The sequence below is a fragment of the Rattus norvegicus genome, chromosome 11 (genome assembly GCF_036323735.1).
Source record: "Rattus norvegicus strain BN/NHsdMcwi chromosome 11, GRCr8, whole genome shotgun sequence".
NCBI lineage: Eukaryota > Metazoa > Chordata > Mammalia > Rodentia > Muridae > Rattus > Rattus norvegicus.
Genome location: NC_086029.1, coordinates 57,780,812 through 57,804,172, shown reverse-complemented (window position 1 = coordinate 57,804,172; position 23,361 = coordinate 57,780,812). Strand labels below are relative to the sequence as shown.

At 41.1% G+C, this 23,361-nt stretch overlaps 1 protein-coding gene across 1 annotated transcript in view; it reads left to right on the top strand.

Annotated features, from left to right (window-relative positions):
* Nucleotides 1–16,259, top strand: part of Impg2 (interphotoreceptor matrix proteoglycan 2) — a 99,537-nt gene extending 83,278 nt beyond the window's left edge. The window contains 5 exon segments of the mRNA NM_139088.3: nucleotides 10,055–10,265; nucleotides 11,597–11,785; nucleotides 12,810–13,011; nucleotides 13,574–13,653; nucleotides 15,786–16,259. Coding sequence (NP_620788.2) covers nucleotides 10,055–10,265; nucleotides 11,597–11,785; nucleotides 12,810–13,011; nucleotides 13,574–13,653; nucleotides 15,786–15,798 — 695 coding nt within the window. The 3' untranslated portion in view covers nucleotides 15,799–16,259.
* Nucleotides 16,260–23,361: the final 7,102 nt, after the last annotated feature.

Sequence of the window (23,361 nt, the reverse complement as noted above, 5' to 3'; positions counted from 1 at the left end):
TCAGCTTTTAAATAATTTTACCTGGCTGCTGTCTGTATTTCAATGGTTGCCTGATTCAATAGTCACAAGGCCTGAACCCCAACTTCTTTCCCAATATTACCCAGTTGAAGCTAACTTTTTGGCTCACCATATTCCAGTCAAATATTGTGTTTTAGTTCCTCAGACATCCAAATCTTTCTATGGCCTTAAAGGCTTTGGGCATTCCTACCGTCTTTGGCAACCTCTTTCACCTTACCATTTAGTTTAGGCCTTGTTTCAGATGTTGTTTCTAGCAATCTCCATGCTCTATCCTGGATAAGACAATGCTTGTCTTTCTCTAACGTTAGGTTTATTTCCTCTGTAGAGTTTAACTTGTGTGTTAACTTGTGTGAGCAGTGCTTAATAACCATGTCCCAATTGCACTTTCTGTAAGAGCTGAGTGTGTCTGTTATAGTATGCACTTGGTCAGACCTTAGCACAAGGCTTAAAGTACCTGAGAAGGTATTCAGAAATAGTGTGCAAGTACAAAAGGAACCACTGATTTTGTTTGGAAAAACTTGATACAGAGAATATGACAGAAGCCTGAAATTTTATATAATTTTTTCCCTTCCATATTACTAGGATAGGGTGGTTTTGAGCAGAAGTCAGGTAGATTGTCTAGGGTCATATTTCTGTAGTCCTTTTATTCTCAAACTGGTTTGAAAACGAGACGTATTATATTTTTAAGCAGGGAGAAAAAACAAACATTCTTTCCTTTGAAATCCTTGAAGGACCGTTATTCATTGCAAGTGAGGAGAATGATTTAGCTAATCTCCCAGTATCCAATTCTCCTGTCACAAGTGCTCTCTGAGGCTGCATGCACATCCTTTGCCGGGCAGTGTGCAGAGTAGCAATTACGCCAAGAATTCTTGCTTTTGTTCTATCATTTATCATTTGCAGGAGTTTAGACAAGTTGTCATTTGATCTCTAAGTCACTCATACATTATATGGATAGTACATCACCCTGCATATTTAATAAAGCAGAGCCTTGGGACTAAACGGAAAGCAGGTTAGCAGCACCACAAATGTGAGCAGTTATGTTGCGCTGTTGCTGTCATCATGGCAGTTATGATACACTGTTGCTATTGTCATGGCAGTTATGATACACTGTTGCTATCGTCATGGCAGTTATGATATACTGTTGCTATTGTCAAGGCAAGCACCTTCCACTTTCAAAGTTCTGGGGCTCACACACATTAAGAGGTGCTCAGCCACTGAGCTACATATTTAGCTTCCAGTCAACTTCTTTGAAAAAAGGACTACAATAGATGAGCGTGTTTGCCTCGCAGGGTCTAGCCTAAGGAAGAGAGGTTCTATTATCCTCTTCCCCACACTCTCACAGAGTAGCCACAAAGTTTAAAATTTTTTTCAGATCAAGTTTCTCTACCACATGTATATTTTAAATGATTATTGTTGCTTTATGCCAACATTGGCTATGGTAAGCACAACTTGTATTTTACCCAACTTTATTCACATTCATTGTTTCCAAAAACTTTGCTCTCCTTGGTGGAGGCATGCTTGCTTTGAAAGCTCCAGGGAAGATGCTTTCTTACTTTTTTTTGTATTTTTCGTATTTGCTGAAAATCTCTGGCATTCCTTGGCTTGTTAGTCCAGCATTTGCCTCTGACTATTTGTAACCTTCTCCCATGACTGCGTCTCCGAGTCCCGTCCTCCCTCCTCTAAGAAGGGTAGCAGTCATGAATGGCTCGCCCACTGCAGTTACAACTTCCCTTTGACATGATTATATCTGTGAAGTTTTTATTTCCATGAATGGTCACATTCTGAGGCTCAGAGTGGGTAAAATATCTGGGGGACCCAATTTAACTTAGTATGTCCTGTCACTGCCCACACACAGCTGAGAGGGATCCAGGTCCCCCGAACCCAAAGGCCAAAGTCTTGTGTATATCATCTTTTTTTTTTTATTAACTTGAGTATTTCTTATATACATTTCGAGTGTTATTCCCTTTCCCGGTTTCTGGGCAAACATCCCCCCCTCCCCTTCCTTATGGGTGTTCCCCTCCCAACCCTCCCCCCATTGCCGCCCTCCCCCCCATAGTCTAGTTCACTGGGGGTTCAGTCTTAGCAGGACCCAGGGCTTCCCCTTCCACTGGTGCTCTTACTAGGATATTCATTGCTACCTATGGGGTCAGAGTCCAGGGTCAGTCCATGTATAGTCTTTAGGTAGTGGCTTAGTCCCTGGAAGCTCTGGTTGCTTGACATTGTTGTACATATGGGGTCTCGAGCCCCTTCAAGCTCTTCCAGTTCTTTCTCTGATTCCTTCAACGGGGGACCTATTCTCTGTTCAGTGGTTTGCTGCTGGCATTCGCCTCTGTATTTGCTGTATTCTGGCTGTGTCTCTCAGGAGCGATCTACATCCGGCTCCTGTCGGTCTGCACTTCTTTGCTTCATCCATCTTGTCTAATTGGGTGGCTGTATATGTATGGGCCACATGTGGGGCAGGCTCTGAATGGGTGTTCCTTCAGTCTCTGTTTTAATCTTTGCCTCTCCCTTCCCTGCCAAGGGTATTCTTTTTCCTCATTTAAAGAAGGAGTGAAGCATTCACATTTTGATCATCCGTCTTGAGTTTCGTTTGTTCTAGGGATCTAGGGTAATTCAAGCATTTGGGCTAATAGCCACTTATCAATGAGTGCATACCATGTATGTCTTTCTGTGATTGGGTTAGCTCACTCAGGATGATATTTTCCAGTTCCAACCATTTGCCTACGAATTTCATAAATTCGTTGTTTTTGATAGCTGAGTAATATTCCATTGTGTAGATGTACCACATTTTCTGTATCCATTCCTCTGTTGAAGGGCATCTGGGTTCTTTCCAGCTTCTGGCTATTATAAATAAGGCTGCGATGAACATAGTGGAGCATGTGTCTCTTTTATATGTTGAGGCATCTTTTGGGTATATGCCCAAGAGAGGTATAGCTGGATCCTCAGGCAGTTCAATGTCCAATTTTCTGAGGAACCTCCAGACTGATTTCCAGAATGGTTGTACCAGTCTGCAATCCCACCAACAATGGAGGAGTGTTCCTCTTTCTCCACATCCTCGCCAGCATCTGCTGTCACCTGAGTTTTTGATCTTAGCCATTCTCACTGGTGTGAGGTGAAATCTCAGGGTTGTTTTGATTTGCATGTTCCTTATGACTAAAGATGTTGAACATTTCTTTAGGTGTTTCTCAGCCATTCGGCATTCCTCAGCTGTGAATTCTTTGTTTAGCTCTGAACCCCATTTTTAAAAATAGGGTTATTTGTTTCCCTGCGGTCTAACTTCTTGAGTTCTTTGTATATTTTGGATATAAGGCCTCTATCTGTTGTAGGATTGGTAAAGATCTTTTCCCAATCTGTTGGTTGCCGTTTTGTCCTAACCACAGTGTCCTTTGCCTTACAGAAGCTTTGCAGTTTTCTGAGATCCCATTTGTCGATTCTTGATCTTAGAGCATAAGCCATTGGTGTTTTGTTCAGGAAATTTTTTCCAGTGCCCATGTGTTCCAGATGCTTCCCTAGTTTTTCTTCTATTAGTTTGAGTGTCTCTGGTTTGATGTGGAGGTCCTTGATCCACTTGGACTTAAGCTTTGTACGGGGTGATAAGCATGGATCAATCTGCATTCTTCTACATGTTGACCTCCAGTTGAACCAGCACCATTTGCTGAAAATGCTATCTTTTTTTCCATTTGATCGTTTTGGCTCCTATGTCAAAAATCAAGTGACCATAGGTGTGTGGGTTCATTTCTGGGTCTTCAATTCTATTCCATTGGTCTATCTGTCTGTCTCTGTACCAATACCATGCAGTTTTTATCATTATTGCTCTGTAATAGTGCTTGAGTTCAGGGATAGTGATTCCCCCTGAAGTCCTTTTATTGTTGAGGATAGCTTTAGCTATCCTGGGTTTTTTGTTATTCCAGATGAATTTGCAAATTGTTCTGTCTAACTCTTTGAAGAATTGGATTGGTATTTTGATGGGGATTGCATTGAATCTGTAGATCGCTTTTGGTAAAATGGCCATTTTTACTATATTAATCCTGCCAATCCATGAGCATGGGAGATCTTTCCATCTTCTGAGGTCTTCTTCAATTTCTTTCCTCAGTGTCTTGAAGTTCTTATTGTACAGATCTTTTACTTGCTTGGTTAAAGTCACACCGAGGTACTTTATATTATTTGGGTCTATTATGAAGGGTGTCCTTTCCCTAATTTCTTTCTTGGCTTGTTTCTCTTTTGTATAGAGGAAGGCAACTGATTTATTTGAGTTAATTTTATACCCAGCCACTTTGCTGAAGTTGTTTATCAGCTTTAGTAGTTCTCTGGTGGAACTTTTGGGATCACTTAAATATACTATCATATCATCTGCAAATAGTGATATTTTGACCTCTTCTTTTCCGATCTGTATCCCCTTGATCTCCTTTTGTTGTCTGATTGCTCTGGCTAGAACTTCAAGAACTATATTGAATAAGTAGGGAAAAGAGAGTGGGCAGCCTTGTCTAGTCCCTGATTTTAGTGGGATTGCTTCAAGTTTCTCTCCATTTAGTTTAATGTTAGCAACTGGTTTGCTGTATATGGCTTTTACTATGTTTAGGTATGGGCCTTGAATTCCTATTCTTTCCAGGACTTTTATCATGAAGGGGTGTTGAATTTTGTCAAATGCTTTCTCAGCATCTAATGAAATGATTATGTAGTTCTGTTCTTTCAGTTTGTTTATATAATGGATCACGTTGATGGTTTTCTGTATATTAAACCATCCCTGCATGCCTGGGATGAAGCCTACTTGATCATGGTGGATGATTGTTTTGATGTGCTCTTGGATTCGGTTTGCCAGAATTTTATTGAGTATTTTTGCATCGATATTCATAAGGGAAATTGGTCTGAAGTTCTCTTTCTTTGTTGTGTCTTTGTGTGGTTTAGGTATAAGAGTAATTGTGGCTTCGTAGAAGGAATTCGGTAGTGCTCCATCTGTTTCAATTTTGTGGAGTAGTTTGGATAATATTGGTATGAGGTCTTCTATGAAGGTCTGATAGAGTTCTGCACTAAACCCGTCTGGACCTGGGCTCTTTTTGGTTGGGAGACCTTTAATGACTGCTTCTATTTCCTTAGGAGTTATGGGGTTGTTTAACTGGTTTATTTGTTCCTGATTTAACTTCGGTACCTGGTATCTGTCTAGGAAATTGTCCATTTCCTGAAGATTTTCAAGTTTTGTTGAATATAGGTTTTTATAGTAAGATCTGATGATTTTTTGAATTTCCTCTGAATTATGTCTCCCTTTTCATTTCTGATTTTGTTAATTTGGACGCACTCTCTGTGTCCTCTCATTAGTCTGGGTAAGGGTTTATCTATCTTGTTGATTTTCTCAAAGAACCAACTTTTGGTTCTGTTGATTCTTTCTATGGTCCTTTTTGTTTCTACTTGGTTGATTTCAGCTCTGAGTTTGATTATTTCCTGCCTTCTACTCCTCCTGGGTGTATTTGCTTCTTTTTGTTCTAGAGCTTTTAGGTGTGCTGTCAAGCTGCTGACATATGCTCTTTCCTGTTTCTTTCTGCAGGCACTCAGCGCTATGAGTTTTCCTCTTAGCTCAGCTTTCATTGTGTCCCATAAGTTTGGGTATGTTGTACCTCCATTTTCATTAAATTCTAAAAAGTTTTTAATTTCTTTCTTTATTTCTTCCTTGACCAGGTTATCATTGAGTAGAGCATTGTTCAATTTCCACGTATATGTGGGCATTCTTCCCTTATTGTTATTGAAGACCAGTTTTAGGCCGTGGTGGTCCGATAGCACGCATGGGATTATTTCTATCTTTCTGTACCTGTTCAGGCCCGTTTTTTGACCAATAATATGGTCAATTTTGGAGAAAGTACCATGAGAAGCTGAGAAGAAGGTATATCCTTTTGCTTTAGGATAGAATGTTCTATAAATATCCGTTAAGTCCATTTGGCTCATGACTTCTCTTAGTCTGTTGACATCACTGTTTAATTTCTGTTTCCATGATCTGTCCATTGATGAGAGTGGGGTGTTGAAATCTCCCACTATTATTGTGTGAGGTGCAATGTGTGTTTTGAACTTTAGTAAGGTTTCCTTTACGTATGTAGTTGCCCTTGTATTTGGGGCATAGATATTTAGGATTGAGAGTTCATCTTGGTGGAATTTTCCTTTGATGAATATGAAGTGTCCTTCCTTATCTTTTTTGATGACTTTTAGTTGAAAATTGATTTTATTTGATATTAGAATGGCTACTCCAGCTTGCTTCTTCTGACCATTTGCTTGGAAAGTTGTTTTCCAGCCTTTCACTCTGAGGTAGTGTCTGTCTTTGTCTCTGAGGTGTGTTTCCTGTAGGCAGCAGAATGCAGGGTCCTCGTTGCGTATCCAGTTTGTTAATCTATTTCTTTGTATTGGGGAGTTGAGGCCATTGATGTTGAGAGATATTAAGGAATAGTGATTATTGCTTCCCGTTATATTCATATTTGGATGTGAGGTTATGTTTGTGTGCTTTCATTCTCTTTGTTTTGTTGCCAAGACGATTAGTTTCTTGTTTCTTCTAGGGTATAGCTTGCCTCCCTATGTTGGGCTTTACCATTTATTATCCTTTGTAGTGCTGGATTTGTAGAAAGATATTTTGTAAATTTGGTTTTGTCATGGAATATCTTGGTTTCTCCACCTATGTTAATTGAGAGTTTTGCAGGATACAGTAACCTGGGCTGGCATTTGTGTTCTGTTAGGGTCTTTATGACATCAGTCCAGGATCTTCTGGCCTTCATAGTTTCTGGCGAGAAGTCTGGTGTGATTCTGATAGGTCTGCCTTTATATATTTCTTGACCTTTTTCCCTTACTGCTTTTAATATTCTTTCTTTATTTTGTGCATTTGGTGTTTTGACAATTATGTGACGGGAGGTGTTTCTTTTCTGGTCCAATCTATTTGGAGTTCTGTAGGCTTCTTGTATGTCTATGGGTATCTCTTTTTTTAGGTTAGGGAAGTTTTCTTCTATGATTTTGTTGAAGATATTTACTGGTTTTTTGAGCTGGGAGTCTTCACTCTCTTCTATACCTATTATCCTTAGGTTTGATCTTCTCATTGAGTCCTGGATTTCCTGTATGTTTTGGACTAGTAGCTTTTTCCGCTTTACATTATCTTTGACAGTTGAGTCAATGATTTCTATGGAATCTTCTGCTCCTGAGATTCTCTCTTCCATCTCTTGTATTCTGTTGGTGAAGCTTGTATCTACAGCTCCTTGTCTCTTCTTTTGGTTTTCTATATCCAGGGTTGTTTCCATGTGTTCTTTCTTGATTGCTTCTATTTCCATTTTTAATTCCTTCAACTGTTTGATTTTGTTTTCCTGGAATTCTTTCAGGGATTTTTGCGATTCTTTCAGGGATTTTTGCGATTCCTCTCTGTAGGCTTCTACTTGTTTATTAATGTTTTCCTGTGTTTCCCTAAGGGAGTTCTTCACGTCTTTCTTGAAGTCCTTCAGCATCATGATCAAATATGATTTTGAAACTAGATCTTGCTTTTCTGGTGTGTGGATATTCCATGTTTGTTTTGGTGGGAGAATTGGGCTCCGATGATGCCATGTAGTCTTGGTTTCTGTTGCTTGTGTTCCTGCGCTTGCCTCTCGCCATCAGATTATCTCTAGTGTTACTTTGTTCTGCTATTTCTGACAGTGGCTAGACTGTCCTATAAACCTGTGTGTCAGGAGTGCTGTCGACCTGTTTTCCTGTTTTCTTTCAGCCATTTATGGGGACAGAGTGTTCTGCTTTCGGGCCTGTAGTTTTTCCTCTCTACAGGTCTTCAGCTGTTCCTGTGGGCCTGCGTCTTGAGTTCACCAGGCAGCTTTCTTGCAGCAGAAAATTTGGTCTTACCTGTGGTCCCAAGGCTCAAGTTCGCTCGTGGGGTGCTGCCCACGGGCTCTCTGCAGCCGCAGCAACCAGGAAGATATGCGCCACCCCTTCCGGGAGCTTCAATGCACCAGGGTTCCAGATGACCTTTGGTGTTTTCCTCTGGCGTCCGAGATGTGTGTGCAGAGAGCAGTCTCTTCTGGTTCCCCAGGCTTGTCTGCCTCTCTGAAGGTTTAGCTCTCCCTCCCACGGGATTTGGGTGCAGAGAACTGTTTATCCGGTCTGTTTCCTTCAGGTTCCGGCGGTGTCTCAGGCAGGGGTCCTGCCGCTCCTGGGCCCTCCCCCACGGGAGCCCAGAGGCCTTATACAGTTTCCTCTTGGGCCAGGGATGTGGGCAGGGGTGGGCAGTGTTGGTGGTCTCTTCTGCTCTGCAGCCTCAGGAGTGCCCACCTGACCAGGCGGTTGGGTCTCTCTCTCATGCGGTCTGGGAGCAGAGAGCTGCTGCAGGCCGGGATCCGCGGGTGTGGGACATCCGGTAAACACAGAACGTGCCCGGTCCTAGAGGAATTCTGCCTCCGTGTGTCCCGAGCTCACCAGGCCGCTTTCTTGCAGCAGAAAAGTTGGTCTTACGTGTGGTCCCGAGGCTCAAGTTCGCTTGTGGGGTGCTGCCCATGGGCTCTCTGCAGCAGCAGCAACCAGGAAGATATGCCAACAAGTTTCTTCTATAGTGAAATATTAGATCTATAGGAATACTAGGCTGAAGTCTATAAGTTCTCTAGTAGGAGACATCTCAAGCGGGCGTGGACGACCGCCCTATGCTGCCGAGTCTGAACTTCAGGAGACGGAGGCGTGTATATCATCTTTAAGTTCCAAAACAATGAAATTATTTACAGATTTTAAAAAATAATTTCTCTGGAGTTGTAGAGACTGCTAATTTTGATCCTTTCTAGCTAAACTCCATATTTTCTTATACAGATGTCTATGATCATTCCCAGCCATTAAGCACTGTTTGCAACAACTCTGTTGCCATTTCCCCATTTGTTGTTCACCCATGGCTGTTCACCGTGGAAGAACACGTGTTGGGACTGTGGTGAACCCACACATAGATAATATCTCACATCACTTTTGATTGGTTATTATCCTAACTGTTATTATTTTTGTCTTTTTCTCTTCCCCTGCCAGTGAAACACTAAGTCACTGCAGACAAAATATTGTCCAGAATGGCATGAGGAAACACAGGGATGATTTTCTATCAGTAGTTACCACAAATAGAGATTGTTTCCAAGACTCCTCTAAGATAATCCCTACCCATGCAGATATCACCATTTTTTTCCCCTAACCTCTCATCCCATGTTAATAGCATGGGGCAGGCGTACAACAGTGTGTGAAGAGTAGAGGTGGCCTGTAGCTGAATGGCTTGGTAGAAATGAAGAACTCTTGAAAATTGTGTTGAATCTAGATCTCTAGTTACCTGTTAATGACTTTAAAGTTTCTACAAGTAGAGGCTTGCCCAGACCATTTTATAATTTGGCTCCAAGTTTTAGAGGAATCTAATACAAACAGACTAATTTATGAGGAGTCAAACCTTTTAGTGGTCAAACCTAGACAATACTGTTGATGCCAAGAAGTGCATGCTGACAGGAGCCTGATACAGCTGTCTCCTGAGAGGTTCTGCCAGAGCCTGACAAATACAGAGGCGGATGCTTGAAGCCAACCATTGAACTGAGAATGGGGTCCCCATTGGAGGAGTTAGAGAAAGCATGAGCTGAAGGGGTTTGCAACCCCATAAGAACAACAGTGCCAACCAACCAGAGCTCCCAGGGACTAAACCACTACCCAAAGACTATACATGGACAGACCCATGGCTCCAGCTGCATATGTAGCAGAGGACGGCCTTGTTGGGTACCAGTGGTAGGAGAAACCCTTGGTCCTGCCAAGGCTGAACCCCCCAGGCCAGGGGAATGTCAAGGCAGGGAGGTGGGAAGGAATGGGTGGTTGGGTGGGGGAAAGAGGATAACATTTGAAATGTAAATACAAAATATCCAATAATAATAATAATTATTAAAAAAAACTTTTGGTGGTACTAGTCAGGTGTTGGTACATCTTCATGATTCAAGATAAGGATTTTCCCATGGTGCTTTGAGGGAGTAGCTTTCACTTACTGTGCTTTGACTTTTCCTTGAATCATTCTCTGGTTTGTTTGATGCTTTAGGTGATGACGCCAACCCTTGCAAGTTTCAGGCCTGTAATGAATTTTCTGAATGTTTGGTAAATCCATGGAGTGGAGAAGCAAAGTGCAAATGCCACCCTGGGTACCTGAGTGTGGATGAACTGCCTTGTCAAAGTGTCTGTGACCTACAGCCTGACTTCTGCTTGAATGATGGAAAGTGTGACGTTATGCCTGGACATGGAGCCATTTGTAGGTATGTTACAGTTAGGGATTTTGCCATTAAAGGTTACATATACTTCGTCTGGAGAGAATGGGTTGACAGTATAATTGTAAGGCAATCACAATAATGTTTATTATGTTTCGGTGATTAGATGGATGCTGTCTAATTCTCGTGAGGAGACTGGGTCATTTGATAGGCCTGAGTCACATAATCTATAGAGTTATTTTATGCTGTTAGGAAGCTACAAAAAAAATTTTTTTTCTGAATGTGTCCTACTGAGAACACTTGAATTAGCTGGAGATCTCCGTGTGCTGTTTTCAGTGATGGTGAGATCATCATCATTCATGTAAGATTTATATGTAATCAGTGCTTCACATGTAAACGGTCAAAGAAAGGGGGCTTTATTATCCTCATTGTATTTTATTTATTCTCATTCTTTCCCTCCCTCTCTCCCTCTCCCTTCCTCCCCACTTCTCAATTTTTTTGAGATAGGGTTTCTCTGTGTAGCCCTGGCTGTCCTGGAACTTGCTCTGTAGACCAGGTTATTATCCTTAAACTTACCAAGACCCATCCGCCTCTGTCTCTGCCTTCTGAGTGCTAGGATTAAAAGTGTAGGCCACCACTGCCTGGCAAATTTTATTCTTTTAAGATTTATTTTATATATTTGAGTGTTTGCCTACATTTAGGTATATACTTATATATTTATAAAATATATAAATAAAATATATTATTTAGTATATAGAGGTTTAACTAGAATATGAATGGCAATTGCAGCTTCTTGTTGTCCAGGGAAATGAACATTATTTTGCAAAGCAGTGATTTGTCCACTCTTCTGGGGATTGAAGGCATTTTTCTTGTACAAGTCTGTGGCTCAGAACTTTGAGGATCTCTTTAGGGTTGTGAGATGACATGTGTTAAAAGCTGCATTCTAGAAGTTGTTAGTAACTGTGACTGGGTGACAGTTACCTTCCTTCCTGGGAATGCATTTTGTTACTTGTCAATGAAAAGGTTGGACGTAATAATTTTTGATGCCTTTAAGACTTTAATCAGCCTTTTAACAGCAGTCATTCAAGATCTAATGGTCAACGTTGGGTGCCATGCACAGGCTTTTGTTACATGCTAATTTAACTTGCATGTCGTGGCAATGTTTCCTTTTCCTGCTATGCTGGGAATGGAACCCAGGGTTTTATGTGTCCTAGGCAAGCGCTACTACTGGGCTACAGACCCAGTGCTCCCTTCAAGTCCTTAATGAAGATTTACATGATCAGAATGTATATCTACCTTTCCCATCCCTCTGAACCTTCTGTTTGCTATCATTCTGAGCAAAGGGATTCAGACCTTGTGCGTGATGCTTGTTTTTACAGATGCCGGGTTGGTTCAAATTGGTGGTATCGAGGCCAACACTGTGAGGAGTTTGTGTCTGAGCCCTTTGTCATAGGCATCACGATAGCCTCAGTGGTTAGCCTTCTCCTTGTTGCTTCTGCTGTCGTTTTCTTCCTTGCGAAGATGCTTCAAGCTCAGAATGTCAGGAGAGAAAGGCAGCGGCCTACCAAGTAAGAGCTTCCTAATGGAACCGAATGCCTGTTTACTTACTTACTTATACTGGGCAAAGAGCTGGGTGGCAGCAAAGAGCTGTGAAATTGAATGAAAACATCTTTACACTGATGCTACATTTGAAGAAATCTAAGTAGACTATGGATGAGATGCTAAGAAGCTTGAATGAATATTGAACTAGGTTTCACAGGAGCAGGAGTCTTGAAAGTTCAGTGATTTATTATATAGTGGGAAAGTAGAATGTCCACTTGTAGGGGAGGGCGGGTCTCTTTGTAATCAGGGAGTAAACATAATCTGGGTTGGGGGCCCATGTGAATATCTTGGCACACTGTAAGAATCTCTTCCACTTCTGATCTGGCTTAGGAGACATCCACTGGGGTCCTTCTGAGAGCACTAAGACACATTTCTCTCATTCTTTTTTTTTCTTTTTTCTTTTTTTCGGAGCTGGGGACTGAACCCAGGGCCTTGCGCTTGCTAGGCAAGCGCTCTACCACTGAGCTAAATCCCCAGCCCCCATTTCTATCATTCTTAAGATTTGCACCACCGAGTTTTCAAAAGACTGTGATCTTATCTATGGCAGAGGCCAACACATTCTTTGCATCATCTGCTCTGAATTGAATCATAAAATCACTGAGTTGAATTCAGTTGAGGCCCAGGGATTTTGGTCCTCTAGTATTTGAATTTCTCTAAGATTTTCTATGTGGTTACACATGATTATTGCATAGGTGTTGCTCTGGGAATGATGGAGCTGTGTTTAGTTAATGAAATACTATTCACTGGCAGACATAATTGCCAGCCAGCATTTTGAGTGTCAGGTGCTGAGGGAACTATGATAAATGAAGCAGGGGGCAGTGATGACATCTAAGACTAATTGAGACATTTCTCATAGTTTCTCTGGCCCTACATGGGTGCCCACTTCCTTTTCCACAACAGGAAGCTTGTCTCAGAAAAAATAGCCTTTCACATAGTTGAGCATCCAGAGGAGAGCACTAATCAATTACGCATTTTCCCCTGTGGCTCCAGCAGGCAGCCTGACAGCCTGTCATCTGTTGAGAATGCTATGAAGTACAACCCTGCATACGAGAGCCGCTTGGCTGGATGTGAACAGTATGAGAAACCCTATAGCCAACACCCTTTCTATAGCTCTGCTAGTGAAGAGGTGATTGGTGGTCTGAGCAGAGAAGAAATCAGACAGATGTATGAAAGCAGCGACCTTTCCAAAGAGGTAGGAGACCTCCAGTATCATTGCTGCGCTGTTGGTCTATGTGAACATGTATGTGTGCATAGCATGGGTTTCTAGAGAGATGATGGAGAATATTTAGGTTAGTTAGTACCTGGTGATAGCTCCCAGAATATGCAGAGGGCATTAAAATTTGAGCTTCGAGTTGATCCTTCTACCCTATATAGGGGCTTCTTTTTCCACAACTAGAAAATTCTCTGTTACTATTCATTTTTTCCTTAGGAGCATATGTTAGAGTTAGAACAGTCTACGTAGTATCCATACAGATATAGTTCTCTTTTCTTTGAAAACTATGGTGGTGCTATGACTCGAACCTAAGGCATGGTGCATGCTAAGTAAATGCTCTTCTGCTGAGCTACATTACCAGTACGGGATCTAGAACAGTATATGTAGAATCTTCTGTTTTGCTAAAGGGATGTTTCTTTCTTATAGCTCTTTCTTGGGTAGCTCAGAAGCTCACAGTTCTTTATAATAACTAGATCCACTTTAAAAGGCTGCTGAGGTTTCCCTAATGCAATGCATACCCTCCTTTTCTTCCCCGTTTAAGGAAATTCAAGAGAGAATGAGGATTTTGGAACTCTATGCTAATGATCCCGAGTTTGCAGCTTTCGTGAGAGAGCATGAGATGTAAGTATTACAGCAGCCCCCAATACAGAGCTTTACCTGCCTACCTTAAAGGAATGCTGCCAGCATAAGCAAGTAACTACTGTGCATGTGTCGGAGGTCTTGCTAATGACTCGCCTTAATTAAACTCTTCAGAGTTTATGCTTGTTCAGAGATTGACCCACTTTCTTCAAATGGCTCGAGAAGACACATGTTTCTTATGTAAAGACGGGAAACCTGGGAGAAATGATTTTTATTTAAGAGCTGATATTGACAGTACGTAGCAGAGAAGATTAAAAGCACATTGATATTGGCCTAGAGCCTTGGGCTGGGTTATCCTTGCTCTTATCCTACCATAGTTCTCACCAGTAATCTGATGTTATAAAGTATCTTTCATAGATGGTTTCTATGGAATATCCATACGTCTCCCATACTTCAACTTAATCATCCACCTCCACCTTCCCATACACTTTCAGTAGGCTTGTTTCAGAAGCACATGCTTTATTGAAACATGTCCTTTGCCTTTATCAGGTTTCATTCTGTTTTTCTCTCCATGCTTTAGTCATATGTCTTGGGCAAGTGCTTGTAATTCTTTATTTTGATTTTGTTCTCCAGGATTTACCATAAGATATAGATTATAAAAGTGAGCTATCCTTCAAAGAGAGTCTATGGGCATTAACTAACTGTTGTGGGCAACACTGCCAATTTGATATTAGTATTTGGTTGTTGTGGATCCTCACAGGTGGGTCCCAAGTCAGAGGAATTCTATGTCCTTGTAAAAAATGATGGTCAGGATAACAACCAAGGCCTTGAGCAGAACTAGACACACAACTCCTTCACTCAGATCTTCTCTCTGACAGATAGAAATGTTGCCATCAAAGAAACGGAGTAAGATGAGTTTTAAATTTCATATTGATGGTAGCAATGCTTCTAAAAATCTCTTTGGGAAGGTGCTGACAACCTTGCTGAATGATGTCACACCAGTAGTTGTCCTTTAAGTCAGGGCATCCACTCATCTCTGCAGCTCCAGCCAAACAAGGCTTATCGATCTGTTTTAGTAGTAGCCAATAGAGAGAATATGAATGTTGTCGCATTATTTCCCAAGATCCTTTGAAAGTCCTTCAGAGATGCTGGCCTGAGTGTGTTTCCTGAATTAAGATTGTAGTGGATCAAGCTATGAAAATACATGCCTGTAATCCCAGCACTTGGAAGGCTCAGACAAGATATTGAGAATTTGAGGTGCACCTGGGCCTCAAATGTGGCCCTATCAAGTAAATACATGAGTAGATAGAATGTTTCAGATTTGGATCGAGATAATGCAAGAAAGGAGTCACCCTAGTCAAGGATTATTGACTACATGCTTTAATTTCTTCTGATGGACCGCAAGCATTAAAGTATATTTTGAAAAAAAATCTGTGAAACAAAGATTTAACTAAGAATTTTCTCTGAAATGAAGGCCAGTGGATCCAGACCATAGTGTTCAGAGGGAGGCTCCACACAGGAGGAAGGCCTCAAGAGGTCCTACCCACCTCTGAGGGGATTATGGGTAGTTAAGGGTTGCCATGGAGGTGTCATTCACCTCAGTGATTTAACCACTGCTGAGTTGCTCTTATTCCAGTAAAGAACCGGCCACTCAAGCTCTTTCAAGCTACTGTAGCTCAACTCAGTGGTACACACAGAAACAGAAAAGGATGAGGACGGCAGGGGGGCTGCTGGGAAAAAGGGGTCTCGTGGGGGTGGGAGGGGATAAGAAAGAGTAGTGTGTGTGTGTGTGTGTGTGTGTGTGTGTGTGTGTGTGTTTGTGTGTGTATGAAATTATCAAAGATTAAAAAAAAAGAAGTCAGTGTTGCTTGCAGGGAGCAGGCAGCCTTGAAAACATTCAGGCACATGATCAAAATAGGGTTTGCCGTCTCCACTTAGTAATTCCCAGCTACTAAACAGCTCCACAGTGTGTGAGTGAGTTTAATTTAGGATTCAGTGAAAACATGTGGCACTGTGGAGGCCTACAACATTTAGCAGATATAAAAACAGTCTGCAAAGAAAACTTAAGCCTGGGTGGTTTTAGGCATGTAGCTTGGTTGTATACACTGTGGTAGAAATCTATTTCAGTACATTACTGCTTTCCCAGCTAACTGCCCTTTTCTTTCTCCTGGCAGGGAGGAGCTTTAAGTTAAATGCCTGGTTTTTTTTTTTTTTTTTACACCAATCAGAAGCTTGGAGAGATGGAGAAGGCTTGTTACCTCTGCTGTTTAACTGATGTGGAGTTTGAACCCTGAGGAAAGAAGAGCTTGCACTGAAGAGTGAATAAGTAAACATGGAGCACACTTCTCATTCCAACGCTGCAGCTCAAGTTTTTGGAGTGTAGCAAAAAGTTGGGACGAATTTTATTTCTACATCAAGGGATGTGGTGAAAGAGATTTAAAGCGGCGTGGATTCTCATTTTGTAACATATTCTAAAAGCAGACAAATAAAACAGGACCAAGCCAAAAACCTGAAGGCAGACGTTGGAGTTGGGGCTGCAGTGCCTCTGACTCTGACTTTTTGAGAGCATCTCTAAGAGCTGTGACCCAGGCTTTCTAGTAAGAAAATCAAGGTGACACTAAGGAAGAGTAAAGCTAAGAACGAGACTGTTTTGTGACAGACTTGTTAAAGTCAAACAAAATAGAGCAAGCCTTGAAGTAATTTTAATATAGTTTAAAGGCAAATATTCATCTAAATAAAAATTAGGCTTTTGGAACAGACTGCTGAGTTAGGCAATCTTTAGCTGCGGTATGACTTGTTTATGTTTGATGCTTGCCTCTACACTAGCTTCAAGCTTCCTGAGCACAAAAATCAAGACCACAACACTCTTACATTAGTATGTCAATATGTGCCACAGTTTGGTCATCAATTTGACACATGTAAGCGGAAGGGAATTGAGGAATTATTTTCATCAGCTTGGCCCGAGGGCATATCAGTGGGACATTTTTTATTATTAATTGTTGTAGATTAATTAATAATCTGGGCTGGAAAGATGTCTCAGTGGTTAAGAGCACTAACTGCTCTTCCAGAGGTCCTGAGTTCAAATCCCAGCAACCACATGGTGGCTAACAACCATCTGTAATGGGATCTGATGCCCTCTTCTGGTGTGTCTGAAGACAACTACAGTGTACTTATAATCAATCAATCTATCTATCTATCTTTAAAAAAAAGGCCCAGCCCACTATGGGTGGTACTATTCCTAGGCAGGGGGTCAGGGAGTTAAGTTGTATTAGAAAGGTAGAGACAGCTAGAAGAACATTCCAGCCAATAAGCACATTCCTCTGTGGTTTCTTTTTCAAACTCCTGTCTTGGCTTCCCTCTATGGTAGACTATAACCTATAAGCCAAATAGACTCTTTCTTTCTGTCTTAGGGTTTCCACTGCTATAAAGAGAAACCATGACCAATGCAACTCTTATGAGGACAGCATTTAATTGGGGCTGGCTTATCAGTCCATTCTCATCAAAGCTGGAAGCATGACAGCATCCAGGCAGGCATGACACTATAGATGCTGAGAGTTCAACATCTTCATCCAAAGGAAGCCAAGAACAGACTGGCTTCCAGGCAGCTAGGATGAGGGTCCTAAAAGTCATGTCCACAGTGACACACCTACTCCAACAAGGCCACTTCCTGGGCCAAACCTATTCAAACCAGCATACCTTCTCAAAGGTGCTTTTGGTTAATGAAAACAGAGAAAGGAAATGATTATGATACCCTATTCTTTAAGCTTCCAGAAATAGTACCCACGCATGAAGTTTACATGGTTTCTATTTGTCTTAGGCAAAAGTAATCATGGGGCTGGGAAGGGCTGAGTGTTAGATAACTACCAGGACAGACACTCAGCTTTTTAGAGGGGCTGACAGGCAAAGTCATTACTCAGACATGTTCTCTGACTGCTTCTGAGGTAGGTCAGTGTCTCAGACAATTCTAGGATCTTCTGTAGTTCCTGGTGTAGGAATTTGGGAAACAGCACATACCTACCTCACATAATGTCAGTGGTATCATTTGTTGCTTCTTTGTATAATTCTTGTCGTCTAGATGAAATCCCACCTACCATAGCAGGACAAAGCATGATGTTTTTAAAATTGTCTAGGTTGGAAGAATCCATGCTTTATAAATAGAAATTAAAAATGGAAGTTTTTCCCTTTTTACCTATGGTTATTTTGAATGGGTAATTTGGGGGTTAGGCTGTAAAGGCAAATTAATCATGATGATTAATTTAAAGACACATAGGCAAGAGATGTTTGCTAACTCAAGCTATTTATGAGGACACCTTTATGTTTTCAAAAACTATCTTGAAGTTCATCTTTTAATTTCAGACCAGGTATAAAATGGCTGCAGGATAAAATACCTGGCTCATTTATTTTTCTTAAATCACTGACTGCAAGTTTCACAAGTTATGAGATCAGCAAAAACTGAATAGGAAGAATAGACAACTTAGAAGAAAACGGTGATTTAGGAGACTAACTTATCTTTATTAAATTGAGAGGTTTTAGCCAAGAAAAATATGGGTCAGTTCCCCCCATCCCCTCAAGTGTTTCCAATGATTCCAAGTAGAAATAGGTGGGGCCAGCCTTCACTAATAACCCAGCTGCAGTGAGTCAGGATTCTAGCTCACTCTATTCCCCGGTGTACAATCAATGCAGAAAAATGATGTAAAGGTTACAATCCTTAAATCGAGAGCATTGTGTACTGCAAAGTACCCTGCCTAGAGGTGGGAAGATGGGAGGGAATTGTAACAGAGTTGGTGATGCAAAAATAATTGCCTGGAAATTTCTTTGATTCATGCATTTTGTAATATGTAGACTGTTCTTATAAGTCAGCAAGAGACATGAAACCACTCCTCACTGGACACTAAGCCACTGACTAAAACACTTCTCTCAACCACCTAGTTACTACTACAGCTTAGGCCAAATGATTAGTAATCCTGATTTTTTTCTCTTGTATTAGATTAATTAAGGGATTAATTGGGGAAAGTCATTATATAGGAGACTACAGGTATAACTATATATCTGTACTATCTGATGATTCCTAAGTAGTAATGTATGTATCCTAATATATACTTAATGTGGAGTATGGTTAATGGCACACTATTCTTTATCATTTTACTTATGGTAGTTTATCTAATGTGGGATCAAACAAATTTAATTTACTATACTACTCTCTTGAATATTTCTAGTCCTAATATTAGTTGATTAGAAACAAAAATTAAAGTCTCTATGTACAAGGATCCTTCTATTCTCATGTATATAACTGTGATATAGCCATTAGTAATAAACATGTCTTTCAAGAACTTGCTTTTGTTTGTCAATTGGAAAAACAATCGAATCTCCTAGCAACAGTTGAATCACAAGCACCACCCAAAGATACCTATTGTGTGACTGCCATGTGGAGATGAAGAGGATTCTTGGATCTTAGTGGACTGAGGATTTAGGAGAATCAGACATGAGTGGATATAAGCCTAGTTGCTGTCTGAATTGTGTTGATAGTTAATGACACAGAGCCTGAACTTGATCAAACACTTTCAGTTTCCCCTCATAGCCTTAAAACATCAACAGAATGAAGAGTGGAGCGTGGTTAAGGAAAGATTAGGTGGGCTGGCTAGATACCGGTCCTTCAAGGAGAGGAGCAGTTGGTGACCTGTCTAAAGAGAACAGAAGATGCAAATATGGCCACATGGGAGAGGCAGGGGAAAATTAACAATTAATAGTTATGGGCAGTGTAATGTGTTGGCAATCAGAAACCTCAGTGAGCAGGCTTTTCCTCCTTTGTGTTTGCATAGTGCCTTGCTGGTATGAGGACACGAGAAATTTCTAAATAAATGTTAGAAAAAGGAAGGGAAGGTGGTTTTGATTACAGTTAAAAAACCATGTTGAACAAAACACAAGAAAAGAGAAATAGGCCCAATAAACATCTTTTGATAGATTAAGTTGTGACTCAGTTTTAGGGGAAACAGTGAGTAATAGCCCAACTTGAAACCCTGATTAGGGCCTGGACCTAACCAAGCTGGCCTACTTTCTGGGCTTTATGCACTCATATCCTTTGACATTGGTGTTACGCATTACTATTTATTTTGAAGACTTGAGAACACCCGACAAAGAACTAGTCTACAATAATGATGATTTCAATGATCTCAAGATCGTCTGTTGTATGTAGATACCCATTTTATGACTAACAAGCAAATTGCTGGTTTGTATTCAAGGAGCTCGCTATAGTGAGACCTGTTTTATAAACTGGATATGGTTATAAACAATGATCTGGTTTGTAAAACACTTTTTAAAGAAAGTGTTGGCAGTGATTTAAAAAAGATATTGACTTAAGATTTACATGTCTCTCTCTGTTGTGTTTTATTGAACAAGCTGTGGTTGTAACATAGTATATTAGGAAGATCTAACATAGTTGTAACATAGAATATTAGGAAGATCTATCTACCAGGATGCTCCGGACCACAACACCCGGATGAAATAAGCTCCAGTTTCCTCACCACAGACAGAAGAATGAGGTAGGGATGGAGAGCTAGTGTAGGTGGTAGGGTCAAGATCCTGAAAACAAGCTTTTGGCAGGGAGGGGCAAAATTTGGGGTGCTTCTGGGGCAGGTGGCTATACAATTGTAATTATGGTGCATATAGAAGGCATTTGTTTCATCTTTGAAATGTTTTTTATAATATCTGATTATATTTTTTTGTTAATGTCTATATTGTGTTTTGGAGAATAAAATACAGGCACCCTTGAAAGGATACAGGTGAAAATATGACCCAAGATTTATTCTGCATATACCAGTGGCTAGTTAGGGGCCATAGGTTTCAATGAGCTGAAACTTAGTTCTCTAATTAAGGTGTGTAGACACATCCTGGTGTATCAAGGGGGAGACTCTAATGAGAGAACTCTTCATGCTCGGCTTCTCCAGGACTCACTGCCCCTGAATCCACACACATATTTGGAAACATTTGTTTTGTTCTGAGTTCCTAGAAAACAAGTGTTAACTTTGCCCAATGTTAGATGCTTGGAAAACTCAATGAAGATGTTCCTGGCTGGTTTATGTCAATTTGACACAAGCTAGAGTCATCAGAGAGGAGGGAGCCTCAATTGAGAAAAATTTTCCATAAGATTCAGCTGGCCTATAGGGCATCATATTAAATAGTGATTGCTGTGGGAGGAACCAGTCCATTGTGGGTGGTGCCATCCCTGGGCTGGTGCTCCTGGGTTCTATAAGAAGGCAGGTGAGCAAGCTTGTATGCAGCACCTCTCCATGGACGTTGCATCAGCCCCTGGCTCCAGGTTCCTGCCCTGTCTGAGTTCCTGCCCTGACTGCCTTCAATGAGAGACTGGAAGTGCAAGCCCAACAAGCCCTTTCCTCCCATGTTGCTTTTGGTCATAGTGTTTCCTCACAACAATAGTAACCTTCACTAAGACAGAGACGAAATTCCTGCTGTGAAAGCATCAGACCTTGGTTGATGAAACAGATTCTCACTGTTTTCTATAATGAGTGGCAAAGATGATAAATGGTTCTTTCCTGAAAGGTACAAAAATACAGAATGGACTTTTTCACAGCATAAAGAAAAGCTAATTTAGAAATATTTGAAAATACAGGGTTTTTGGGTCCTGCTAAGACTGAACCCCCAGTGAACTAGACTGTTGGGGGGAGGGGGACAATGGGGGGAGGGTGGGGAGGGGAACACCGATAAGAAAGGGGAGGGGGGAGGGGGATGTTTGCCCGGAAACTAACTGGGAAAGGGAATAACACTCGAAATGTATATAAGAAATACTCAAGTTAATAATAAAAAAAAAAAAAAGAAAATACAGGGTTTTAGTGATAATCGACTCAATTGCCCAGTCTCCCCTACTTTTTTCTTTTATCAAAGATATAACCTTTATATTTTTCATTATTTTATTAATTAACCTTGTTCACTGACAACTTCACGGATGTACATAGAGCATTATGATTATCCTCGCCGCAGCCTTATTTCCCGTCTCCTCAGCCTGGACTCCTCCCTACACATTCTTCTTCATGTGTTTTATATTGTGATACAGAGCTTAACCAGGGCACCATGTGTGCCGAGGGGCTTAAACTTCTCCATTACAAGTTGTGACCTTATTAGTGGATACATAACTGAAAACAGTACCTCTTCGTCTCCCAGAATCTATCACTAGCCACTCGCTGCACAGAAAGGCTTCCTGATTAAAGGTGAGAGTAACGTCTGTCTGTGGTTACAGATATTTAGAAGGTAGTTCCATGCTATGACAATTTAGAAAAACAACAGTAATAAATCTGCCCCTCCCCTCCAAGCCTATGGCTTCCCCGGCCATGTGTTTTTGATGAAATTCAAAGTGCCAGGTATAGATTCCCTCCTGTAGAATGGGCCTCGAATTCCATCAGGGAGCAATTGGTTATAGGTACATCTTCCTGGCAGGTTGACATTGTAGTTTGTGGGGCTCACAGCTGGGTTAGATTATTGATGCCTTTTACAAATGTAAAGATAATGTACTCCCAGAGAAATCTCTTTCCTTATGAAACAGTTTTCATGACACAGCAGGGGAACTTTTCCCCATAAAAGCTCGAAAACACGTGCTGCAGGTTGCAAATTCCTTCTGCTCAGCACCGTGATCCAGGGGAGAAATGTTTCCATTGCTTCACTCTTCTCATTTTACATCCTGCCAGTGACGTCTCAAAGCCAGAATTTAACTTGGAAGGGCAGAGCTGTAAGCTTAAGTGGCCTTCTCATTAATGAGCAGACTGAAGCATTATTAGATTATTATTAGATTTTTGAAGGCATTCTTTGACTTAAAGATAAAGCTGATCATTTGGACAGATACATAGACCCAGGTTATTGTTGTCAACATGTTAAGCCAGGCTGGAGCAGGCAAAGCACTACAATATCTTTTCAGATTGTTTCCATCTCTTGGCTCTTACTAAAGGGGGTGATATTCACAAACAGATTAGGGCAACACTCAGTAGTAGCTGTGCCAGTATTTTTTCAGTGTCCAGGCAGGAGTCATGCTGACTGGACTTAATTATTTCCTGGACTGGGATATGTTGAACAACATGTTCTTCATGGGCACATTTATGTCAGGACCTGACAGTGACCCCATGTGGGACGTCTCGGCCATACACCTGCACCTCATTATCTACCGTCAGAGGTAAGTATGTTGGCTTGGAACTCGGTTGCTTTACTGCTTTCATCTAATTGTCTTTGATTATTATGCCCCTGATACTACTTGATTTGAAATAGAGGGTTAAGTGAGTACTTAAAATTCTTTGTGAGGATTTAATGTATTCATGTATACTATATTTCTCATTTATATCCCCTCCATTCCAATGTACCTCCCTTCTCTCCCTCCCCCACCTCTCTCTCTCACACACACACTCACACACACACCCTATTGAGTCTAACTAGTGTTACCCAAATGCACATGTGTTTAGTGTTGATCCCTTAGGGTTAAGGGACATAAGACGGGACTTATCCTTTGAAATTATGGATTCTCCTTTCCTCAAAAGTTATTGACTACCTGTGGCTATTCATTTTGGAGTGGGACCTTTTGAAATTTCCCTAATCCGTGTTGGCATGGTGAATGGTATGGCCTTGTTAGGCAACCTTGCAGTGAGAGCGAGAGTTCATGGCACAGTATTCTGTCATGCCTAGAAGACACTGTTGCCTTGACTCTTACACTCTTTCTGCCCTATCTTCTGAGAAGTTTCATGAGTCTTTGGTATA